Source organism: Muntiacus reevesi, chromosome 3 (assembly GCF_963930625.1).
Source record: "Muntiacus reevesi chromosome 3, mMunRee1.1, whole genome shotgun sequence".
Taxonomy (NCBI): Eukaryota; Metazoa; Chordata; class Mammalia; order Artiodactyla; family Cervidae; genus Muntiacus; species Muntiacus reevesi.
The window spans coordinates 91,339,855-91,366,056 of NC_089251.1; the positions used below are offsets into that span (position 1 = coordinate 91,339,855).

Consider the following 26,202-nt stretch of genomic DNA (forward strand, 5'->3'; position numbering starts at 1 on the left):
CTGAACACCAAAGAATTGATGCTTTTGAAAGGCTCTTGAAAGTCCCTTGAACTGCAAGAAGATCAAACCAGTCAATCCTAAAGGAAATCAGTCCTGAATATTCATTGCAAGGACTGATATTGAAGCTGAAGCTCCAATACTTTAGCCACCTGATACGAAAAACTGTTCTCATTGGAAAAGACCCTGATGCTGGGAAAGATTAAAGGCAGGAGGAGAAGGGGATGACAGAGGATGAGATGGTTGGATGGCATCACTGACTCGATGGACATGAGTTTGAGCAAGCTCCAGGAGTTGGTGATGGACAGGGAGGCCTGGCGTGCTGCAGTCCATGGGGTCGCAAAGAGTCAAACACACAACTGAGCAACTGAATTGAACTGATTGTATATATGTAAATCCCAACCTCCCAATTCATTCCACATCCCCTTTCCTCTGCTTGGTATCTATAGGTTTGTTCTCTATGTCTGTGTCTGTATTTCTGCTTTGCAAATAGGTTCATCTATACCATTTTTCTATATTCCACTTATATGCATTGATATATAATATTTATTTTTCTCATCCTTCCTGACTTCCTATGCTAGTCTCTAGGTCCATCCATAACTCTGAAAATGGCACAGTTTTGTTCCTCCTTGTGACTGAGTAATATTCTGTTGTATATTTGTGTCACATCTTCTTTTTCCGTTTCTCTGTTGATGGCATTAAGATTGCTTCCATTTCCTGCCTATTGTAAAATGTGCTAAGTTCCTTCAGTTGTGTCCGACTCATTGGACTGTAGCCCCCCAGGCTCCTGTCCATGGGGTTCTCTAGGCAAGACTACTTCCCGACTCAGGGATTGAATCCACATCTCTTACATCTCTTGCCTTGACAGCAAGTTCTTTACCACTAGCACCACCTGGGAAGCCCACCTATTGTGAATAGGGCTGCATTTGGTCACATTGTAAATAGTGTATCTTTTGGAATTATGCCCAGGTAAGGAATTGCTGGATCATATGGTAGTTCTAGTTTTAGTTTTTTAAGGAACCACCGTAGTATTCTCCATAGTGGCTGCACCAAGCCACATTCCCACTAAAAGTGTAAGAGGGTTCTGTTTTCTTCACACCTTTTCTAGCATTTATTGTTTGTAGATCTTTTGATGATGGCCATTCTGACCAGTGTGAGGTGATACCTCATTGTAGTTTGATCTGTACCTCATTGTACAGATCAGTGTACCTCATTGATCTGCATTTCTCTAATAACTAGTGATGTTGAGCATCTTTGCATGTGCCTCTTGGCTATTTGTATTTCTTCTTTGGAGAAGTGTCTGTTTAGGTCTTCAGCCTGTTCTGTGATTGGGTTGTTTGTTTTTTTGATGTTGAGTTGCATGAGCTGTTTGTATATTTGGAGATTAACCCCTTGTCAGTTGCTTCATTTGCAAATCTTTTCTCCCATTGTGAAGGTTGTGTTTTCACTTTGTTTATGGTTTCCATTGCTGTACAAAGCTTTTGAGTTTAATTAGGGCCCATTTGTTTATTTTTTCTTTTTATTTTCTTTACTCTAGGAGGTGGGTCAAAAAAGATCTTGCTTTGATTTATGTCAGAGTGTTCTGCCTATGTTTTCTTCTAAGAGTTTCATAGGTCTTTAACCATTTCGAGTTTATTTTGTGTATGGTGTTAAGGAGTGTTCTAATTTCATTCTTTTACATGTAGCTGTCCAGTCTTCCCAGCACCACTTACTGAAGAGACCGTCTTTTCTCCATTGTATATTGTTTACTCCTTTGTCATTAGGTGACCATAGGTGCATGGGTTTATCTCTGGGCTTTCTATCCTCTTCCATTGATCTATGTTTCTGTTGTTGTGCCAATACCATACATACTATCTTGATTATGGTAGCTTTGTAGTATATTCTGAAGTCAGAGAGCCTGATTCCTCCCCCTCTGTTTTTCTAAAGATAGCTTTGGCTCTTCAGGGTCTTTGTTTCCATACAAATTGTAAAATTTGTTCTAATCCTGTGAAAAATGCCTTTGGTAATTTAAAAGAAATTTCATTGAATCTGTAGATTGCTTTGTATAGTTAATTTTACAATATTGATTCTTCCATCCCAGGAACATAGTATATCTCTCTGTTTGTGTGGTCTTTGGTTTCTTTCATCAGAATCGAATAGTTTTCTGAGTACAAGTCTTTGCTTCCTTAGGTAGGTTTATTCCTGGGTGTTTTATTCTTTTTGTTGCAGTGGTAAATGGGATTGTTTTTTAAATTTCTCTTTCTGAACTCTTGTTGTTAGTGTATAGGAAAGCAAGGGATTTCAGTGCATTAGTTTTGTATCCTGCAACTTGACCAAATTCATTGATTACCACCACTAGTTTTCTGGTGACCTATTTATGATTTTCTGTGTATATAGATTCATGTTATCTGCAAACAGTGATAGTTATACTTCTTTTTCAGTTGTGTTCCTTTTATTTCTTTTTTTTTCTCTGATAGCCATGGCTGCATCTTCCAAAACTATGTTGAATAGTAGCGGCGAGAGTGGACATCCAAGTCTTGTTCTGATCTTAGAGGAAATGCTTTCAGTTTTTCACCATGAGAAAGATGTTGGCTGTGGGTTTGTTGTATATGACCTTTATTATATTGAGGTAAATTCCATCCATGCCCACTTTCTGGAGAGTTTTTATCATAAATGGGTGTTAATTTCTTTCAAAAATCCTGTCTGCATCTATTGAGATGATTATAGTTTTTATCTTTCGATTTGTTAATATGATATATCACATTGATTGATTTGCATATATTGAAGAATTCTTGCATCCCTGGAATAAAATCCACTTTCATAGTGTATGATCCTTTTAATGTGTTATTGGATTGTTGACTGGTATTTTGTTGGGGATTTTTTTTTTAATCTATGTTCATCAGTGGTATTGGTCTGTAATTTTCTTTTTTGTGTGATACCTTTGTCTGGTTTTGGTATTAGGGTGATGGTGGCTTCATAGAATAATTTTGGCAGTTTTTATTCTTCTGCAGTATTTTGGAAGAGTTTGAGAAAGATGGGTGTTAGTTCTTCTCTAAATGTTTGATAGAATTCACCTGTGAAGTCACCTGGTCCTGGACTTTTGTTTACTGGAAGATTTTTAATCACATTTTCAATTTTTTACTTGTGCTTGGTCTATTTTTTTTCTATTTCTTCCTAGTTTGGTCTTGGAAGACCTTTCTAAGAATTTGTCCATTTCTTTCAAGTTGTCCATTTAATTGGCATATACTGTTTGTAGTAGTCTCTTATGATCGTTTCTATTTATGTGGTGTCAGTTGTAATTTCTCCTTTTTCATTTCTAATTTTATTGATTTGAGTCCAACCTTTTTTTTCCTTTGAGTCTGACTGAAGGTTTATCAATTTTGTTTATCTTCACAAAGAGCCAGCTTTCAGTTTCATTAATATTTGCTATTGTTTTCTTCATTTCTATTGCGTTTATTGCTTCTATGATTTTTATGATTTATTTCCTTCTGCTAACTTTGGGTTTTGTTTGTTCTTCTTTCTCTAGTTGCTTTAGATGTAAGTTAGGTTGTTTGAGATTCTTTTATTTGATTTCTTCAGTGATCTCTTGGTTATTTTGTAGCATATTGTTTATCTTCCATGTGTTTGAATTTTTTACAGTTTTTTTTTCTGTAATTGATTTCTAATCTCATAGCATTGTGTTCAGAAAAGATTCTTGATACCATTTAAATTTTCTTAAATTTACTGAGGTTTGATTAGTGGCCCAAGATGTGATCTATCCTGGAGAATGTTCTGTGTGCACTTGAGAAGAAACTGTATTCTGCAGCTTTTGGATGGAATGTCCTGTCAATATCATGTCTATCTGGTCTAATGTGTCATTTAAAGTTGTGTTTCCTTATTAGTTTCTGTCTGGATGATCTGCCCATTGGTGTAAGTAAGATGTTAAAGTCCCCTGTGATTATTGTGTTACTGTCAATTTCCCCTTATATGGCTATCAGCATTTGCCTTATGTATTGAAGTGCTCCTGTGTTGGGGGCATAGATATTTATAATTGTTATATCTTCTTGGATTGATCCCTTGATTATTATGTAGTGTCCTTGTTTGTCTATTTTGTCTTATATGATTATTGCAACTCCAGCCTTCCTTTGATTTCCATTTGCACGGGATATCTCTTTCCACTCCCTCACTTTCAATCTGTATGTGTCCCTAGGTCTGAAGTGTGTCTATTGTAGATAGCATATTCAGTTCAGTTCAGTCGCTCAGTCATGTCCGACTTTGCAACCCCATGGACTGCAGCACGCCAGGCCTACCTGTCCATCACCAGCTCCCAGAGTTTACTCAAACTCTGGATGCCATCCAACCATCTCATCCTCTGTCGTCCCCTTCTCCTCCCACCTTCAATCTTTCCCAGCATCAGGGTCTTTTCCAATGAGTCAACTCTTCCCATCAGGTGGCCAAGGTATTGGAGTTTCAGCTTCAACATCAGTCCTTCCAATGAATGTTCAGGACTGATTTCCTTTAGGAAGGACTGGTTGGATCTCCTTGCAGTCCAAGGGACTCTCGACAGTCTTCTCCAACACCACAGTTCAAAAGCATCAATTCTTTGGCACTCAGCTTTCTTTATAGTCCAACTCTCACATCCAAACATGACTACTGGAAAAACCATAGCTTTGACTAGATGGACCTTTGTTGGCAAAGTAATGTCTCTGCTTTTTAATATGCTGTCTAGGTTGGTCATAACTTTTTTCCCAAGGTGCTGGGGCCCAGCCTTGGCAGGATCCAGGGGGTACCCTCAGGATAAACGGTGTCGGAAAGAGAGAGACGTGAGACCAGCCTTGATAGGGCCAAGTCTGCAAGGGAGAGAAAGAGAAAGAGAGAAAGAGATAGTGACCAGACGGGGGGTGCAGCAGGGTCTGGCAGAGTCTGGCAATGCTTTATTTTTACAGTGGCTTTTATACCCTAAATTAGTACATTTCTAAGGGGAAGATAGCTTAACATTACATCAACTTGTTCTTCACGAAACCAGGGTGTTTTCCGCATGCTTCTTTGTTTATGACGGTCTTGTACATTATCTTCTGGCCTTGGGGTCTATGGACATTTTATGACCTAGGTGAATACAAAACTGTTTTCCGTAATGTATTCTTTAATGAACATAAAGGTCAGTCCTTTTGCAGAAGTTATCAGTTAAATTTATCTAAAAGGTTTACCACACAAAGACTCTGCAGCTTCAGTGAGGCAGCCCCTGTTTAGCATTCCTGGTTAAAATTAACAATTCTAAACCCTTATTTTTCTAAATCTTTAACTATAACCGCTTTTAGAATAATATTTTATGTTCTCTAATAGGGCTTCCTCACCCCCAAAGGGCTCTGTGCCTATTAGGGCCTTTATGTGATCAGGTTCTTTATGCTGTTTATGATTAAGGTGTTGTGAGCAGTCATGTGCATTAGTACGCATTTGCCAAACAGGCTAGAATGCCAGCAAAGGGGTCTAAATTGAAACACTCCCTTCATCCTGGATAATCTTATAGGATACCACCATCTGGTGGACATATTAATTAAAGTTCTAAGTTGATTCTGTTTGGAAAGAGATCGGGGAAGGCCTTCTACCCGTGTCACAGAAATTAGGGAGTAGTCTAATATAGCAAGCATCAGAAAGACCAGAGATCATCTTTAAGGTGAGTGCCGGGGCAGCTTTTCGAAATCCCTGAAGTTCTGATCTGCCCTGCTTGTCAGGTCTCCTCCTCATGACCTTGTCATGGGTGGGATCTCGTGTGCTGGCTCCCGGCACCAAGGACCAAGTGTCTTTTAATTTCATGGCTGCAGTCACCATCTGCAGTGATTTTGGAGCCCCAAAAAAATACAGTCTCTCACTGTTTCCCCATCTATTTGTCATGAATTGATGGGACAAGGTGCCATGATCTTAGTTTTTTGAATGTTGAGTTTTACGCCACCTTTCTCACTCTTCTCTTTCACCCTCATCAAGGGGCTCTTTAGTTCTTCGCTTTCTGCCATGAGGGTGGTGTTATCTGCATATCTGAGGTTATTGATATTTCTCCCAGCAATCTTGATTCCAGCTTGTGCTTCATCCAGTCCACTGTTTCTCCTGATGTACTCTGCATATAAGTTAAATAAGCAGGGTGACAATATACAGCCTTGTTATACTCCTTTCCTAATTTGCAACCAGTCTGTTGTTCCATGTCCAGTTCTAACTGTTGCTTCTTGGCCTGCATACAGATTTTTCAGGAGGCAAGTCAGGTGGTCTGGTATTCCCATCTGTTTAAGAATTTTCCACAGTTTGTTGTGATCCACACAAAGGCTTTGACGTAGTCAATAAAACAGAAGTATATGTTTTTCTGGAACTCTCTTGCTTTTTCGATGCTCCAGAGGATATTGGCAATTTGATCTCTGGTTCCTCTGCCTTTTGTAAATCCAGTGAGAACATCTGGAAGTTCACGGTTCACATACTGTTGAAGCCTGGCTTGGAGAATTTTGAGCTTTACTTTGCTAGCATATGAAATAAGAACAATTGTGGGGTAGTTTGAGTATTCTTTGGCATATAAATGGGTCTTATTTTTGTATACATTCATTCAGTCTGTATCTGTTGGTTGGAACATTTAATCCATTTCCATTTAAGGTAATTATCAATATGCATGTTTCTATGACCATTTTCTTAATTGTTTTGGGTTTTATTTATTTGTTTTGGCTCTGCTGGGTCGTTGTTGCTATGTTCAGGCTTTCTTTAGTTGTGGTGAGTGGGGGCTACTCTCTTGTTGTGGTGCCTGGGCTTCTCATTGCAATGGCTCCTCTCGTTGCAAAACACAGGTCCTAGAGTGCATGGGCGTCAGTAGCTGTGGTGCGTGGGCTGAGTTGCCCCATGGCATGTGGGATCTTCCCAGACCAGGGATCAAACCAGTGTCCCTTGTATTGCAAGGCAGGTTCTTAACCACTGGACTGGGAAGCCCGTTGGGTTTGCTTTTGTAAGTCTTTTTCTTCTCTTAAGTTTCTCATGTAGAGGTCGTTTAGCGTTTGTGGTAAAGCTGGATTGATGGTGCTACATTCACTTAGCTTTTCCTTGTCTGTTAAGCTTTTGATTTCTTTACTGAATCTGAATGATATTCTTGCTGGGTGGAGTAATCTTGGTTGTAGGTTTTTCTTTTTCATCACTTTAAATATATCCTGCCTCTCTCTTCTGGTCTGCAGAATTTCTGCTGTAAAATCAGCTGATATCTTTAAGGGATACCCTTGTATGTTACTTGTTGTTCTCCCCTTGCTGCTTTTAATATTTTTTCTTTGAATTTAATTTTCATTAGGTCAATTAATATGTGTCACAACATGATTCCTCCTTGGCTTTATCCTATATGGGGCTCTCTGTGCTTCATGAACTTGGGTAGCTATTTCCTTTCCCATGTTAGGGAAGTTTTTTTTTTTTTTTTTTTTTTTGTTAGGGAAGTTTTTGACTATAATCTCTTCAAATGTTTTTTCAGACCCTTTCTCTTTCTCTTCTTCTTCTGGGACCCTTATAATTTGAATGTTGTTGTGTTTAATGTTGTCCTGGAGGTCTCTGAGACTGTCCCCATTTCTTTTCATTCTTTATTCTGCTCAGCAGTAATTTCCACCATTCCCTCTTCCAACTCACTCTTCCATTCTTCTGCTTCAGTTATTCTGCTATTGATACCTTCTGCTGTATTTTTCATTTTAGTTATTGTGTTATTCATCACTGTTTGTTTTCTCTTTAGTTCTTCTAGGTCCTTTGTAAACATTTCTTGTATTGCCTCTATCCAGGCCTCCATTTTTTAAAATTTAATTTATTTTTTAACACCCAAAACATTTTGTATTGTGGTATAGCTGATTAACAGTGTTGTGATAGTTTCAGGTGAACGGTGAAGGGACTCAGCCATACATATGTATGTGTCTGTTCTCCCCAAACCCACCTCCCGTCCACGCTGTCCATGCCTCCATTTTATTTCCAAGATTTTGGGTCATTTTACTATTATTTCTCTGAATTCTTTTTCAGGTAGATTCTATTTCCTCTTGATTTATTTGGTTTTATAGGTGTTTACCTTGCTCCTTCATCTGTAACATATTTCTCTGTTGTCTCATTTCTGTTGATGAGTAGGGCTGTGTTCCTCTTGCTGCCTGTTTGGCCTGAGGCATCCAGCACTGTTGCTTGTGGGCAGTTGGGTGGAGCTGGGTCTTGGTGCTGAGTGAGGACCTCTGGCAGAGCTCATGCCAACTAGTATTCTCTGGAGATCTCTGGTGGTCTAGAAGCCTGAACTTGAAGCTCCCATCACAGGAGCTTCTGACCCACAGCCTGGGAACCATGACCCCACAAGCCATGTGGCATGGCAAAAAAGGAAAAAATCAGACAAACAAAGCCCAAGGCAAATAATAACAAAACTGGGACAAATATACAAAAAAGAAAAGAGACAAATATAACCCTCAACAAGTAATAAAAACAAATCCAAGTAACCAAAAAACAAACCAATAAAAAAAAACAACAACAAAAGAAAAAAACAAGGAAAGCAAAAAACAAGAAGACACCCAAACAAACAAGAGAGCCCCCAAACCAAAACTGATGATAAAAACAAACCTAGACCAAGATCATGGCCTCTGATCCCATCATTTCATGTCAAATAGATGGGGAAACAATGGAAACAGTAACAGATTCATCTTTTGGGGTCCCAAAATCACTGCAGATAGTGACTGCAGTCATGAAATTAAAAGACACTTACTCCTTGAAAGAAAAGCTATGACCAACCTAGACGGCATATTAAAAAGCAGAGACATTACTTTGCCAACAAAGGTCCATCTAGTCAAATATATGGTTGTTCCTGTAGTCATGTATTGGATGTGAGAGTTGGAGTATAAAGAAAACTGAGTGCCGAAGAATTGATGCTTTTGAACTGTGGTGTTGGAGAAGACTGTCGAGAGTCCCTTGGACTGCAAGGAGATCCAACCAGTCCATCCTAAAGGAGATCAGTCCTGGGTGTTCATTGGAAGGACTGATGCTGAAACTGAAACTCCAATACTTTGGCCACCTGATGGGAAGAGTTGACTCATTGGAAAAGACCCTGATGCTGGGAAAGATTGGAGGCAGGAGGAGAAAGGGACAACAGAGGATGAGATGGTTGGATGGCATCACTGACTCGATTGACGTGAGTTTGAGTAAACTCTGGGAGTTGGTGATGGACAGGGACGCCTGGTGTGCTGAAGTCCATGGGGTCACAAAGTGTCGGACATGAGTGAGTGACTGAACTGAAACTGAAAGCTAAACAGAAAAGAAAAAAAAAATCAAAAAATAAACTAAAAGAAAAGCTCTGTGTGTGCCCCTTTCACCAGGGTCTGCTCTTGAAGCTGGCCCAGAGCAGACGTGTCAGCACAGGCTGACTGGAGCAGAGGCTTCCGTGGGCATGACCGCAGGGGCTGGAGCAACTGGAAGAAGCCTTGGAGGGGGGCAGTCCTCTGCCTGCCTGGACCCATGACTCACGGAGGCTTTGAGCGGGGGTGGTGCTTGGGTCCACTGGGACCCCAGCAGGCAGAGGAGTTGGGGCTCAGGCCCGGAACCCCAGCAGACTTGCCAGGGCCTGAGCAGATGGGGGAGACCGTGGCTTGAGGGGTGAGCGAGCCTGCCACACGTCACCCAGCCAGTGTGTGCACACACCCAGCAGGTGTGTGCTCCCATCACTGCCCGAGGAAGCTGGGTTGGTGGGCAGGGATAGGTTCTGCAGTGGTGGCCCCACCCTTCATGTGCCACTCAACAATGGTGCCTTGTTCCCACTGTGGCCCAGGACCCTCCCCCCACCAACACCGCAGGCCATCCCCTTACCGCCAACTGCTGTCCCCTCCCTGGACCCACTCCCCAAATCCCACTCACCAGCACCCAGCCCTCCTCCCCACCGTGAGACACACAGACTGGGGTGCGAAGGGCTGCAGCATGGACTGTATGCACAGGCTCCGCTCCGTCCTGCCCCACACACGCTGGCTGCTGCATTCCCCTCCCATCCTGAGGTCCCCCTAAGGAGCTGACCCCCACGGTGAGTGTGCTTCCCTGAGTGTGGGATTGTTTCCTGTCCCCCAGCTTCCCCGGAAGCTGGAAAAAACTTTTTTCTTTCTGAAAAAAGATTGCACTGGGACTCCTTCCATCCCCAGGTGTCCAAGGCCCTCTACCAGTGCCAGCGTGCGCTCCGTAAGAACTTCTCTGATGCGCTTCTAACACACCGTGAGGAGACGTGAACTGTATGTTATGTTCTCCTGCTCCGCCGTCTTCCGTAATCTATTTTTTTTTAACCTTGAAAATTTCTTACAGGAATCAACAGTGAGACCATTGTGAAACCAGCTTCAATTTCAGAGGAAGAACTGTTGAATTTAATCAATAAACTAAATAATGATGATAATGTAGACGGCCTCCTTGTTCAGCTGCCTCTTCCAGGTGAGATTTATATAGCACCCTTTAAAATGATTTCTGAGGCGTGGAGAGGCTTGTTTAGTTTATATAGTTGGCTTCTCATGTTTAATTGTCTTAAAGAAAGGGGAGGTAAATCAAGATTGAGTGAGTATGTTGTTAGGTATGAGACAGACCTACTCAGAATACCAATTACTCCCTGACTTGGTATTGAGATATTAGTACAAAGGACAGTGGAGGGAAGCAGTTTGGGGAGGACAAGAGGACTCTGGTTTTGTCTTGGCATTTGGCTTTGCTTGCTGTGTGTTCCCAATGCACAGATGAATAAGTTAAGGGGTGAGTTATAGAAGGGGAATGGGTTTTTACTGCAAAGCAGGTAAGCTGGAGTCAAGCAGTGCTAACTATGTAACAGTGACTTGACCACTGCTCTGATTTCTTTTTCAGAGCACATTGATGAGAGAAAGGTCTGCAATGCTGTTTCTCCAGACAAAGATGTCGATGGCTTCCACGTAATTAATGTAGGACGAATGTGTTTGGACCAGTGTTCCATGTTACCAGCAACTCCCTGGGGTGTGTGGGAAATAATTAAGCGAACTGGTAGGTATATCCATCTCGGTATTATCAAAACATACTTACAAAATGGTAAAAATTCCTACAGAACAAACAGTGGAAACCCCCACCTCAGATCGTTTAGTCCTACTCCCCAGAGCCTAACTCCCTGCAATTGCCTACAACTGTTTTTGCTGCTTAATCCAGAAAACTCTGAAGGAAACTTAAGCTTTGATAGTGATGATCGTGACATTCATATAACATTTTGCAGCTTATGTTTCCTTTTAGCTTTCACTATGTGTAGCAAGTGATGGTTCAGCTGACTGATGAGTCAGTACGCTAGTGATTTCCTTCATTATCACAATTAGAGTCACATCCTAAAGTGTCAGTCTTCCTTTTTCTTAGGTGCTCTAAGATAATCTAGCACTATGTGAAACGCAAATATATTTATTTTTCACAGGCATTCCAACCCTAGGGAAGAATGTGGTTGTGGCCGGAAGGTCAAAAAATGTTGGAATGCCCATTGCAATGTTACTGCACACAGATGGGGCACATGAACGACCCGGAGGTAAGAATATTGCTCTCAGGAGGGTGTCCTCTTCTCCCTTGTGTGAAAAACTCCAGAGACTGCCCTGTGGATGCTTGGAAGTGTTTGTTAAGCTTTACCTGTCTTTGTTATAATTTTGTTAATAGGTACTTTGGGAGTAATCTTTGTAGAAGAAGATGTACTCAGTGTTACTTGAGAGTTAATTTATATTTATTTAAATGGAACTAGTTCAGAAATAGATATGTCTCAGAAATTTGAGTGTTGAGTGTAAGCATGGTTATAGACAATTAGAATTTTCAGTTATGGCTTTGATAGTTTGAGCTAAGAAATATACCTTATTCAAAGTTAGTATCCTGATCTGTGCCATTTTATAGGAAAAAAAAGATCTTAGACCATTGCAAAGGATTGAATTCATATGACTGTAATGTGTCATCATTATGTCAAATTCTGTTAATTTGAGAAAAACTCTCAAATCAAAGTGATATGTTATTATCATAAAATGACCATACATGATTATATCAGAGATAAAATATATCAGAACTAAATATTTCTGCATATCTTTCAGCACACTTTTAAGAAAATTCCTTGAGTAATTCTAGTGACATTTTGTTTAGAAAGACTGTTAAAAAGGATAAGGAATAAATCTAATAATATATGACTCCAGAGGGTAGAGCTAGGACCAACAGGTAAAAGTTAAAAGAAATTGAGTATTAGTTTTTTTTTGTTTGTTTTTTTTTTAAATGACAATTGGCTGCCCAGAAAGTATGGTGTAAGATTTGTCAATTATTTTTTCAGAGGTCTTGAAAATTTCTGGCATGGTTTGCCTAGTTGAAATCTAATCCATTCCTAGCTTTGATTCAGAAATTAAAACATCTGTTTTTTAACTCACAGGCGATGCCACTGTCACAATATCTCATCGGTACACTCCTAAGGAGGAGCTAAAGAAACATACAGCTCTTGCAGATATTGTGATCTCCGCTGCAGGTAAGAGCACTGGGGAGGGGGTGGAAGTACCTTGCTCAGAGGATGAAGATGGACCTCTTATCTTCGAATTTGCCTACTGCCCTGTCGTTTTATTACATATTCCCCTAGGTTTGACCATAACATCAAAGCTGCTTACAAAGATGAGACTTGTGGTTGGAATACTGATTTCTGGCATTCCATTATATATTTGATGGATAAATGTTATTTCTACAGCCTCAAAATATTTTTGTTTACTATATGAAGTTTAACTGTTTCCCTGGTTAATAGTTTTTTATCAGTTTTTGTAAAACAAGCTAATTCATTCTTGCAGGTATCTTGAAATTGATAAGAATCTTACAGGTGGAATATTCTTTTCAGTACTAAATTGATCATTCCTATCTCCTTTTCTAGGTATTCCAAATCTGATCACAGCAGATATGATCAAGGAAGGAGCAGCTGTCATTGATGTGGGAATAAATAGAATTCAAGATCCCATAACTGCTAAACCCAAGTTGGTTGGAGATGTGGATTTTGAAGGTAACTTTTTAAAATATAAAAATCAATAAATACTACTTTTGCTGAACAATTAGAGCAGACTATTTACTTTTTCTTTAACTTTTAAACTTATATTACCTTGGTTATTACCATTTATTGTCATGCTTTCCATGATAATTAAGAGAAATCTTTTAAAAAATTATAGTCATTCTAGAATTTTAGGTGTTTGTATCATCAAATTATGGAGAACAAATATAAAGGTTTTAGGGAATTTCTTTCTTCTCTTTAGGGTTATCCTCTAATGAAAATAAGACTTTTAATAAGTCTGGAATATTTAATGAAGTGATTTTTCTAAACTATTGACTCTCCTAAAAGGTATTACAGACTTCTCATTTTCATACTGAGAGGAGAGATCTCAAACTTGCAATATTAAAAGTCCAGGAAAAAGCCATATTACTAAAATTTTGGAATTCACTGATAGATTTCTGCTTTCAGTTCTGAATTTATCTGAATTTTATGCTGATAATTCTATTTCTAGCTTTCTACTTTTTTCTCAAGCAGTCAGATCCAAGCCTAGGTATCTAAGTAATTTTTCCCTTTAGATTGGATTTAAAAGAATCTTTTTGCTTTCCAGAAAATTACTTTGCTTGGTGCTTTGGGCAAACAGTATAGTTAAATAAATAGAATAAGATTAAGCAAGTATTGTAGGCAGGTTTTAATTGAAATAATCCTTATTATTATTATAGTTACACTTCCATACAGTTACCTACTGAGATATTTATTTTTAAATTTATTTAATATGGAGAAAAGGATGGCTGGTTATTTAAGTATATTCGGTGAACAACTCTGCTTATTATATGCATGTCATTTTATTATTGGTTTTTTTTGGCCACTCTGCACAGCATGTGGGATCTTAGTTCTCTGCGAGTGCTCAGTTGCTCAATCATGTCTGACTCTTTGCAACCCCATAAACTATAGCCCACCAGGCTCCTCTCTCCCTGGGATTTTCGTGGCAGGAAAACCAGAGTGGGTTGCTGTTTCATCCTGGGATCTTCTGACCCAGAGATTGAACCCGAGTCTCCTGTGTTGCCTGCATTGCAGGCAGATTCTTTACCACTGAGCCACCAGGGAAGCCCTTAGTTGCCTGACCAGGGATCAAACATGTGGCCCCTACAGTGGAAGCTCAGAGCCCCAACCACTGCATCGCCTGGGAAATCCCTAAATGTGTGTTACTTTGTTAGTATGTTCAAAAGCCCTTGTTCTTGGATAATGTAGATGTGCTTTTTTTTTTTTTAATTGAGTTTGAGGCTTATTGAGATGCTTATGTATATTATTGCTTTTTCTTTGAATGCTTCTTCCATGATATGTTAAAGTACATAGAATTCCTTTGCCATAATTAAAGAGTTTGCCTGTCTTATTTCTGTGTAGGAGTCAAGAAGAAAGCAGGTTATATCACTCCAGTACCTGGGGGTGTTGGTCCCATGACAGTGGCAATGCTAATGAAGAATACCATTATTGCTGCAAAAAAAGTGCTGAGGCTCGAAGAACGGGAAGTACCGAAGTCTAAAGAACTTGGAGTAGCAAGTAGTTAACTATTGTGTCTTCTGTGTCATGAACAGCACTCCAAGCCAGTTCAAGAGGAAAACCAGGTCAATAGAAATGCAATATTTTTTCTTTAGTCTACTTACATGGCTTTAAACAATGCTTTGTATTTATTGTAAGCTTAAATGAGTGGGTGTTTGCACACATAGCTCTGCAGTAACCTACCAGGGCGCATGCCGCTATCGTGCTGGGTCATGCGATCCAACCAAGAGAAGCATTAACCTAGAGATTAACAGGGAGGACCCTGTCACACTGAGAAAGGCTGCTTAACTTTGTCAGGCCACTTCAGTTAAAATTTGTCTTCTTTAGAAAGGCAGCTATGCTCACCATTATACCACCAATGCTGCCCAAACTTGTCTTTTCTATGATTGCATTTCCCAAGTGCCATTCCAATAATGAGTTGATACTCACTTTAGGTTCCAAACCTTTTGAGTTCAGCTGGTCAAACCAAAGGAAAAATGTTGCTAGAGAAAATTAGGGAAAAGTTAAAAAAGAAAGAAATGATGGTAATTGAGTAGAAAAAAATTTACCCTAATTTATATATGTACTGATGATAAACAGGAGGAAAACTGCATGTTAATAGTCTCCTAAGCTAGCATTTTGTGACTCAGTCATTGGGAAAATGTTTGGGGTTTTCCCATTTGCTATTAGCCCTTGTTTTATGTTCATTACCGCCTGGGGTCTCCCCATTTTACTTTTCTAGGCTTGAAAGGCTTATTTGATAAATTATTCATAGTGTTGTCATATTTGACTTTTCCTATATCCTCAAACTTCATTGTCAAATTTTTATACTGTTGAAAGCATCTGTATGGTTTCTTTAGTGTGTCTTGAAACCTATTTTTGGAAAACATAACTTGGGCTTGATAATCATTAGGGCAGCTATATATAAGTATGCAACTTACTTTGCCACCAAAGAACTGTCAACAGCTGCCGGCTTTTCTCTGCTGCACCTGTTGGCTTTCCTTGATTGATTTTTGAGAGCGAGAGTTAATACTGAATTTAATCAGACTTTATTAAGGGACTTTTTTGCATCATTTTGATTTTTTAAATAAAACACTTCTGACTGATATGGAATGAGTTTCTGAATACTTCATCTTTCTGCTACTATCTTCTTGTGATTGAATTTTTCTCATTGGATGTAGTCAATTTAAATATTCCTATATTTGGTAACATCCAATCCTATGCCTTTAACAAATTGGTTTAAAGAGCTGTGGAGAAACTAGCCTAGTCCTTTTAATCGTACATCCCAAGCCAGAAGTTTCATCTTGTAAGATTCATTTCAGTGGTTAGTCTTGTTCTGAGTATTTTAAACCACATGTTCAATTTACACAGGACTTCTTGATGTGTTTTGCCAAATCTCTCCCTCCTCCACATTATATATATAAAAATTTTTTTCTGTGTGTGTGTGTTTAAAACATTAGTTTGATTGCACAGATCGGAAGGTATTTGCTGTGGCATATTTGCGGCTTGGGTAGGTCCCGTGTGTTCTGCTTGAGGGCTGGGTATTTGGCTTTCATAAAGGCAGGAGCAGCTCCTGCTCCAGGCAGCTTGAGGCAGAGAGAGGAAGAACAGTGCAGAGCCGCCCTTCTCCCCTGCTTGTTCCTTTGCTGCCTTATGCTTTTGATAGTTTTCTGGAGATGAAGAGGGATGATAGTTCTAAAGGTTTTGTAAGTGAGGTATAGTTCCTGTCTGTACGTCCTACCTACTGACTCTCCTAAATTATTAAACGTGCAGCAAGATGAGCAGATGGAATTAAGTTTTATTGAGTTGTAGTTACAAGTGGAAAAAAGTATGACCTGTATGAAGAAGTAACAATATGTCAACCTGTTAAAAGCTATTAAAATTAAAATGTTCCTGTGTATGTGTACAAAATGCAAATAACATACAAGGTAAAAATTACAGTGATCAATTTACAACAAAAAAAAAATCAACATTTTTAGCTTTCCAGCTTGTTTGATTAATCAAGCACATTTACTCCTGAATCCATACCATTTCTACAGCACAGTTTGGACAAAGTGCTATTGGAAATCAGCCAGCTTTTAAAACTGCAATGTTCAGAGCAGATTGCTAGCGCTCCCAGAATTGGTGGAGATGAAGACAAAGAATTTATACTTAAACTCAGGCAATGGTTCTGGATTAGTGAGCAGCTAAGCAATTCTGCTGCTGTCAGTAGAAGTGGTGGAGGTTTAGAGCTTTACTTCATGGCAGTATCCTTAGAAGGGACTTCTGATATTTAATTTCATAAACACTGAGAGCTTTCTATGGACCAGGCACTATACTGGCTCTGGGGATCAGAGGCAATTAGCTATCCCCATACTCAAGTTGGTTAATGAATCTAGTGTCATTTGTACCTTTAAAAAATAGAAAGGAATAAAGAAAAAGCACCTGCATTTGTCATCTTGAGTAAGTCTGGTAACTGTAACTAAAGTAATTCACTCAAGATTCAAATCCATAGTTGTTTTGGAGAAGGTAAATGTCAGATGCACTGGGGCTATCAGGCACACAGAGGTGGTAAATAAACATGGTTGGTGTTTGCTAAATGTGAATTGAAGATAAAAAGACTGACCTTAAGCACGGTTTGCGATTAATGGGTTTTAATCTACCCAGTTTGTTTCCAATTATTCCTTTAAAGTACTAGTCTGACTAGTATTACAGAGTTATAATCTTCCAAAATTTCACATTAGCCTTGCCTAACACGTATGTTCATGTGAATGCTAGTTGGACTTTGGGAATCAGGCCATTGAAAGCTTTCAGGAAAGAGCTACCCAAATGCATCAAGAAATGTGATTCTGTGCTTGAAAAACCAGTGATACTAATTTAAAGGATCATTTGGTTGATTTGCCATGTGACTTGAGATTTCACTTAATTGTTTTTAAAACATCCACTCGAATGTGTTGGTTCTTTCACAGCCAGACTTTCAGAACTAGCTGTCACCCTGGGAAAGCCCCAGTCACACTTCTGTGCTGGAACAAGGCCCAGAATGCAGATGGTTCAAACTCTTCATAGAAAACTGAATGGGATGGAGAGATAAGGGGACCTTTTTAGCATTTCTTAGTATGCAAAACAAAATTTCCAACCTTGGTCTATTGAAGTACAAGTATTTTAACAGTTCTTTTAAGACCATCTAGATAATTTAAAATCTAAGCATTAAAAAAATCGTAACTGATATTTGTTTTAAATAAAAACTGACTAGTGCCCCTTTATCTTATCTACAGTTTTGAGAGGCAAGTATTTTTTTTTTTTCATTTCAAAAGAAATGTTATCATTTCTATGCTGGATTGCATTTTAAAATAAGGTGTACCAGTAAGCTTTAGTTATTTTCATAACTACAAAGGGAAGAAAAGGGCTTTGCACGACAGCGCTCCAGTTTTCATTGAACAAGCAGAATGACTCTCTGCTTGGTAAATACAGAAACAGGCTTCGAAAAGTGAAGGGTTTTGGCCCAGACTCTTACGGTGAGGACTAAACCAGGCCCTCACTCTGTGCCCTGTCTCTGGGAAGCTCTTCCTCCTAGAGGGTGGTCTCGCCATCAGCTTCTCTCCCATATCTGTCCATGTCTGTGAAGTCACACTCGGGCTCCATCTCTATCTTCACCTGTGGCACCATGAAGACGGGGCTCTGGGAGTAGTTGAAGGCAGGTGAGGCAGGACAGGAGATTTTGAAGTGCAGGGTGATGCTGAATGAGAAAGAGAGGAGGGAAGAATGATTTTTCTAGGATATGATGTTTTTAAATGCTATCTCCCAGGACAGGGTTCTAGGGCAAACAGTTCTGTCTTTGCTGCTGATCTCTTAACACATCACAGGAACTAGCAGTATCCTATCCGCTTGGCCTTCAGCTGTCACAGTTACTGCTCTAGCCCTACTTCAACCTATTTTCCTCTTTGTTGCCAAAGTGAACTTCTGGATCATGAACCTGACTGGTCCCCCATTGTTCAAAGGAGAGAATCCATGCCCCTTAGCCTGGCGAGACAAGAACCTTCACTGCTCGAACTCCTGCTTGCAGTCTGCGCTGGTCTTTGCTCCGTGTCTCTAGTGTTTCAGGCCTCTTCTCAGTACTCTTTTCCTTTTCTGTGTACATCCGGTAGACTCCCATTTATTGTTCCCAGATTCTCTGGGTAAGGCTGATCCCGCCCTTAGATTCCTGTCCTTTCTCTTACGCGTGCTCCGCTGTTCTTGGCCCGGGGTAGTGTATATCTTTGTTCATATGTCTGTCTTTCTCTATTCCCAGGGATTAAGCACAATGCCTGGTAGATCATGGCTGCTAATCTGCTAAACTAGATCATGTTGCTGAGTTTCTTTTCTTCACTGAAACGGAATCCTGCTATTTAGTCATCTTTGCTTCCATCTACTTTCATAGATTCAGTAAAATACCAGTGTCGTTGAGGTGCCATTACCATTTATGAAGTTTTCTGCATTTTTGACCTTGTCCTACGCTTCGTGTCCTTTAACAGGGTTTTGGAGATGTTCTATCCTGATCCAAATTCTCTCTCCATTAACTGAAATTGGAGCAGTTGGAGATTAAATTTTGTATAGACTACTTTAAAATGAAAATAAATCAAGATAGACAGAGTGCTTTTCTCCTAACACATTTATTTATAAAGATCAGTGCATGAAGGTCACAGGAGCCCTGACTCAGGAAGTGGGATGACATGGCAGGCAGGTGTGTGATTTGGACTTGACACTCCTGGGTTATAGTGGCCTCGGGCCTAGTGCTTGTACTGGTGATAAATCTCATCCAGGCAATGTGGTAACAGCTTTGACTTATAGCTCAGAAGATCCCTTGGGTGATCTACACCCTCTGTACATGTGTCCTACAGTCTTCTGGGTGAGTGTCTTCTGTTTCTGGAGTCAGCTGCCGCTCGTCTTGGGACAGCCCGTGCTTTTCCCGTTAGATCTAGCGCTGAACTCCTGTCCAGTTTAGGGTACACTGTAGGAGCAAGACTGCCCTCGCCGTCTTCCATAGTGATGACTGAGGCAGACTCGACTGACTCTGAATTCCTCTTTTGCATTTTTGGTCCCCTTCCTTGTTTTTGGTCATCAAGTAGCCCCACCTTTTTTGAGGGTGACTTCTCATTAAAAACAGCAAGGAGTCACACTGTTGGCATGGGAGTTGCTGGAAACTGGGCCTTGAATTCTTTCTTGACTATTTTTATCTCCACTTGATCATTGATATTTAGTTTTCCTCGATACCTTTTCTCACCTTTGCTAATTAACCATGCTGTTATTTTATCCCACAGAGTATTAAAGTGCTTGGTGTTTGACCCTTAAAGTTCATTTATCCTGGCTTTCAATAATATATACTTAAATCATGCCTAGTTTCTGTTGTCTTTTTTTCAATATTTACTTTGAATTTTTATTCTACTTAATATTTTACAATAACTTCCTTTACTAAAGTTGAATACCCTTGTGTGTTGTCATCACGTGATGTCAGTAAGAGGACAGATTTGTTATCTGATATTTAAGCAGGTCTGTGCCTTTGTGTCCTGGGGTGGAGCAGCAAAGGCCTTTTACTGAGACACTGGCTTGAGAAATCATAGTTGTTCAAGCCTTTGCTTATTCTCTCTCTCTCTCCCTTTTTTTTTTTTTTTTTTTTTTTGCTACTAACACTATTATTCTCTTATCTAACACCCAAAGAGTCTGTCTCATGGCTGTTACCTTCGGTCAAGTTCTGAGTCACTGAAGGAAGAATCAGAGTGAGTAACTCCAACTGGAAGATCCTTGTCCTGGCAGGAAAATTAAAGTGTCAGATGTGGAGCAGGTTTGAGAACTATTCTGGAGAATACTCTCTTTCTCCAGGGCTTCCCTCACCCATTTCTTCTCCTTTCTATTCTCCAACCCCATAGCCAGTGCTACACAAGATGAATACAGGGGCCTCAGAGATGGGTGGCTTCTGCTTCAGTTATTCCTTCACCTAGAGGCAGGTGGGAGGCATGACAAGGGCCAAGGGAAAATAAGGAAGGGTGATGGAAGTGTACACAGAGGAAAGAAGGAGAATAGGAAATTCAAAAGGAAGAAGTACTTCTGCGGGAGAGTGTAATGGGAAGCCTCTTTGTTGGAAGGCCCTTGTGGGGGCTGGCAGGATCCCTAAAGTGGGTCTTTGGGGAAAGTGGCAAGCCCTTAAGAGCACCAGGGTCAGGACTCATGTTGGGATCTTTCAGACTACGCCCAGGATAGACTATGTTGTCTTGATGACAGGACTGTCCACCAATAGGAAGCTGAGGCTGGGAGTGGGTAAAGACAGCAATAAAATCCCCCAGGCTCTTCATAAGCCACATCTGATCCTTCCTGGGCTGGTTCCCTTTCAACATGTGGAAGGTGCTTGTGACTCATTCAGAATCTCAGGGACCAAGCCCTGGGACCTTGACTAATTTATAGTGCTAGTGTCATGCTATTTCCTCTCCCAAAGGGAACAGCTCAGCTGGGATTTGAGCTCTCCATCATTTCAACAATCACGGGCAAACATGCGAGGCTCAACAGGTCATGTTTGGATTAGTGCAATCCGAACCAATGCAAGAGGGGGCAGGCTGGTGCCATGGACAGCTGCGGACACTAGGGGCTCTGGGGTAAGGAAGGAAAGAGGGGCTTTGCCCACACTAAAGTGAAGATTGATCACTGAAATCCATACAGTCTGATGTGGGGCTTCCATATGGCTGGAGTCCCAATTCTTTTTTTTTAGCCCCAACTCCTGTAGCCCACTTCTCTTTGAATTCTGCCTAGCACAGGAGTCCTAAGACCAATAAATCTGAGTTAAAAGTGAAAATTCCTTGAGGAAGAGGTGGAGGATTAGTAGTAAGTAGGAAGGGAGAGACACTATGTGTTTTACTTACTGTTAATGCAGTGGATACCGTTTGGGGGATCTGATTGGACACTTTCCATGGGAATCATTATAACTGAGGGAGGAGGGAACTGGGGCTGGAGAGAAACAGTGGGAAGAGCTGATAAACACCACCAATACAGCAGTGTTGGCTTTCTTGCCAGGATGGAAACTACGTGCATCCACAGTGTGCAAATCACCATCCTCTTCACATCCAGACAGATGGTGGGTACTGCAAACACCCTGGGGCCCACCGAGGACGCTGGAAAGGACACTATTCTTGCAGGAATGTTACTCATTAGAACTGTTTCACCTGTCATGATATCAGTCATCTGGGAGTGAACCTCACACCAACTGTGAAGATGTGTGTAAAATGAATTTATGTAAATTGGATCCCATTTTTCCTTTGAATATATAATCCAGAGATGCTTTTTCCCATCCCTGAAATAGTTCCTGGCATGTGGTAGGCACTCAAGTATTTATTGAATGAATCAATGAAAGAATAGTTGTCTTTAAAAGGCACTTATACTCTCGGTTTCTTTGTTTGCAGAACCTAACTTTCAAATCATCTAACTCATTCACACAGGGGAGTTCCCTGGTGGCCTAATGGTTAGGATTCTGGGCTTTCACTGCTATGACCCGGGTTCAATTCCCTGCTCTGGGAGCTGAGACCCTGTAAGCCATGCAGTGCAGCCCTTTGGGAGGCGGGGGGAAATCAATGAAAAACATGTGGACAGGGATTATGGGCCTCTTACCTTCCTGGAAGAGGACAGTAATTAAGGACCAGGGGAGTTTGGGCCTATCACTATCCTCAGAAGATGGTTTAATCGTCACCAGTCAGTCAGCAAGGGCTTTGCCTATGAGCAACTTTGATCTGCAAAAGGCAAGATTGCTAGAATAGTTCATGGTGGAGGCAGGGATATGGGTTTGGGTCAGACTGGGAGAATGGGAGCCAGACATGGTATTAGGAATGGCATGGGCAGCTTAGTACATTGGAAATGATCAAAGTGGGGAATAGTTTTCTTAATTCCCTCCTAGACATGCCCATCTTGGGTGAGTCACTTCCCTTTTGGAGACAGTTTCATCATTTGTAATGAATACTTGAAGTAGACAATCTTATCCCCGAATATTTTGTGATTTACTATAAATTCAGGACTGGCTTCTTGTCTCAAATGGGGAGGAACGTGGGAGAAGAGAGGGGCTGATGGGGCAACTGAGAGGTCCCAGACATCTGGGGAATAGGTCATTCTTTCAGTGAGGACCTGTGCCTCTTCCCCCGCCTCCCTCCCCAGGACCCTAGGGACAGCCCCAAGCAAGACTTGGCCCCAGTCTTCCCACTTGCCCAGGAATCCAGTCTACTAATGAGTCCCCATCAGAACCCTCCGCCCAGGCCTCCCCTGTCCTTCGAAGGTCAGTCGTCATAACCTTGATGATGAAGCCGAGGCTTCTGCCCTGTCCCCTCTGGGGCCTGTACTGCTGTTACAATGAGCCCCAGGGCCCACAGGGATTGGAGACAGTAGGCCTGGCCAACCTTTTCCCTGGGTAAGGGGGCTCATACATTCTGGCCTACGCTAATGGTATTCACATAAACAGACGTGATCTCAGTGCACCAGACCAAGGCTGGGCCCGGGCAGTCCCCCTGGCTACCTGAGAAGCCACCCCTCCCTGGCCGTGGCAGAGGTGGAGGGAGGGCCTCGATCCCTCCCATCAGCCGAGGCCTCCCGTCCTCCCCACCTCCTCGTCACTGTCCTCATGGGCCCCTTTCCTTTTCTTCTTCTTATCCGCCTCCTTTTTCTCCTTCTCTGGGAGGATGTTGTCAATCCAGGCCAGGTCATGCTGGGAAAAGACGAGGTCCAGAAGCCTTCGAACAATGATGAGACCCAGGATCTGTGGTGAGAGTTCAGAGAAAACCATGGGTTCAAGGCCCCAAACTCTGGCATTTTTTTTTTTTTTTCTCCCTCAGTCAGCTATGTTCAGGGACGCTTGCTGGTATCTTTGGAATCTTCTCAAAACTTTCCCCAAACAATGGTTCCCCTCCCACTCATCTTGGTTCCTCTCATCTGGCCTTTCCTCAGTTGAGGGACAGAGCCTGTGACAGCTGAGGTGGGAAGCCAGGTGGGGACCATGGGTGGAGAACTAGTTATTCTTTAAATTAGTGGTTTTCAAACTTGAACTTGCATCAAATCACTTGGCGGACAGTTAACACACAGATTTGCATCTCTAACAAGATGATGCATCTCCTGGCAGAGATGTTGATGCTGCAGATTCAGGAATTAGATTTTGAGATCAACTGTGCCTATGTCTCCATTTCTAAGAGCTGCCAATCTCTCTGCTAACAGAAGCTGGATGCTGCCATATTTAAAGGAAAGTCCAGAAAGTTTTTTTTTTTTTTTCAGGATAAACAAATTAAAAGCAAAACATGCGTTCTTTGGAGAAGATTAAACACTGACCTTTTAATAAATGCAGTGGGTCGAAGTAGCTACATTTGAATATTGTCCTTTCACCCCCAAGAACTGGCCATTAAACGAGATCAGGGAGACAACCATCCAGCCAGATTTAACACTGGGTCCTGTGTCTTGGGAGCAAGCAGAGCTGGGAAGTTGGACAAACCTGGTTTTCAAAAATCCTGGCTCTGAAAACAGATCATGGTTGCTAGGGGCAAAGGTGGGAAGAAGGGCTGTCTTCGCAGGGACAACACAGAATTTTAGAGGTGACAGGGCTGTTCTGTTTCATGACTGTGGTGGTGGAATCACTACTCTGTGATTTATCAAAACTCAAAGAGTGGCAGAGTGAATTTTATTGCATGTAAATTAAAAAACATCAATGTGGAGGAAGGTATGAATCTTGGCTCTAGCCCTTCCTGGTTGCATGATCTGAGTCACTCACAGCCCCAGGGTTCCAGTCTGTAAAATGGGGTTACTAGTAGTTCTTTAGGGCCAGTCACAACTAAATGAAACAGCACTCAGTTCCTGCCCTTCATCACCCCTGAACTCCCCAGTGTTGGAGAGGATCCATTTCACATTCCCTGGAGTGGTGGTTTTCAATCTTGGATGCAGATTTATGCTTACCTGTAAACTTATTACAAACACCAATGCCTGGGTTTTTCTAAGATTCTGTCTTAATCGATCTGTGGGTGAGGCCCACATGTACTTTTATAAAACTCCCAAGTGACTCTTATGAGCAGCCAGGGTCAAGAAGCACTGACTCAGAGCCCTCCCAGGATATTTCCCATCTACTCTGTGTCCTCAATTTGGCCCCTAATCCAGCCCTGCAGGCTTTGGGGCCTACCTAGGGCTTCTCCAAAGCATTAGCCCACAGTAACCCCCTCCATTTCCCAGACCCCAGCAGGGGCAGAGCCCACTGCTCCCCATGGGGACAGATGCAACATGTTGTGGGCTTTTCTTCTTTTCACTTTCAATTTTGGAATAATTTAAAACTTACCCACAATTTCAAGAATAGCCAAAGAATGCTCATGTACTTTCCCCAGCCTCTCCAAAAAATGACATGTTAATGACATTAAACTTGGAAGTTCTAAATCTCTGATTTCTAGCTCTCCCTATCCCATTCCCCCATTCATTTTTTCAAATTCAGTTATATTGAAAGGTAGACTTATACTTAGCATAGATCTACTTTTGCACTTGGTTTGATTTTGGCAGCGGGGCACTCGGTCTCCTTGTTGAATTTGCCCAGCTCCATCACGCCACAGAGAAGGGGAGTTTGGGTGACCTTTTGCATTCTCACTGAGCCGCCCTGCCCTGAGCTGGGTGGAGGCAGGCGTGTGGATTGTCACTACAGTGTCCACCCACCACACACAACTTCTGCCACCTCTAAGCCTCTCCATTCCACCACCAACCCCCCAGCTCCATCTGGCCTGGAGTCACAACCTGAACCTTGATCTGTGCCTGCCTTTGTGACCCCAAGAGAGTCAGGCCAGTGTGGAGGAGACTAGGGTGGGTCTCCCCGTGGACACCTTCCCTGGCTGAACCTGCAGAGCAAGAAGGGAGAAGCCTGGGCCCATCTTACCATGACTGGGAAGATGATGGCGGCCACTGTGGACTTGAGGATCCAGAGCACAGCCAAGCAGAGTATCTGCACCAGGGTGAAGAGGTGGATCCGGCGCAGGGGCACGTGCCGCAGGAAGGCATGGTCTGGCTGGTGCTTGGCCGGCATCAGGAAGAGTTTGCAGCGATCCCAGAACTGGTGAGGACAGTGTGAGTCTCAGCCAGGCCATGGGGACCCTGCTTACCCTGCTGGGGGCTTGGGTCTGGTAGAATGGGTGCCGTAGCAGGGTATCTTTGAGGGGAGCCCCTGGTCAGGTCTTGAGGATGCAAAGGAGTGGGGATGGAGGTCTAGGAGGAGGTATAGTGAAATTTTATCAGGGGGAGGGGGGGTTTGCTGAGCTCTTGGGGAGGGGTACAGCCCTGGTGCTGGCCCCAGTAAACACTGTCCACTTTCAAGGAAAATGCAACCTAAAAGCAACACAAGCTATCCAAGACATCTGGTATATCATGGTAAGTAACAAAATGTTTTCTTCTGTGCAGCTTGCCTTAGAGAAGAGAGAGGGATAGTGAAATGCTCATAGGAGTCGGCGTGTCTGGGTTTTGAGTTCTGAACCTCAGATTCTTCATCTGTAAACTGAGGACCTAAGCGTCCTTACCTGGATGCCGTTCAGGGAGGCCACACCCATGTAGAGGAAGACTCCATAGAGCACCGGCAAGGGGATGTACTGAAACGAGAGGGGGAGGCAGAGCTCTGGACTGGGCCGCACCCACAGCAGGCTGCTGGCCCTTCTGCTCAGGATGGCAGTGTCTGCCAAGTCCCGGAGGCAGCCTGGCCAGCCTCGGCTTTCCCCAAGCGTTGAAGGAGCTGGAGTTTT

General features: G+C 41.9%; 2 protein-coding genes across 2 annotated transcripts in view; one reads left to right on the forward strand and one right to left on the reverse strand.

The window, feature by feature from the left end:
• MTHFD2 (methylenetetrahydrofolate dehydrogenase (NADP+ dependent) 2, methenyltetrahydrofolate cyclohydrolase) overlaps positions 1 to 14,997 on the forward strand; it is a 29,009-nt gene extending 14,012 nt beyond the window's left edge. The window contains exons 3-8 of the mRNA XM_065929583.1: positions 10,261 to 10,383; positions 10,801 to 10,953; positions 11,366 to 11,473; positions 12,344 to 12,436; positions 12,827 to 12,952; positions 14,339 to 14,997. Of these exons, the coding sequence (XP_065785655.1) occupies positions 10,261 to 10,383; positions 10,801 to 10,953; positions 11,366 to 11,473; positions 12,344 to 12,436; positions 12,827 to 12,952; positions 14,339 to 14,502 (767 nt within the window). The 3' untranslated portion in view covers positions 14,503 to 14,997. The remainder of the gene's footprint in view (positions 1 to 10,260; positions 10,384 to 10,800; positions 10,954 to 11,365; positions 11,474 to 12,343; positions 12,437 to 12,826; positions 12,953 to 14,338) is intronic.
• Positions 14,998 to 20,200: 5,203 nt separating this feature from the next.
• The window catches only part of SLC4A5 (solute carrier family 4 member 5), an 85,229-nt gene continuing 79,227 nt past the window's right edge, over positions 20,201 to 26,202 (reverse strand). Inside the window, exons 21-25 of the mRNA XM_065929582.1 lie at positions 25,984 to 26,052; positions 25,350 to 25,523; positions 23,061 to 23,213; positions 21,340 to 21,424; positions 20,201 to 20,235 (exon numbers count right to left, since the gene is read on the reverse strand). Of these exons, the coding sequence (XP_065785654.1) occupies positions 20,201 to 20,235; positions 21,340 to 21,424; positions 23,061 to 23,213; positions 25,350 to 25,523; positions 25,984 to 26,052 (516 nt within the window). The remainder of the gene's footprint in view (positions 20,236 to 21,339; positions 21,425 to 23,060; positions 23,214 to 25,349; positions 25,524 to 25,983; positions 26,053 to 26,202) is intronic.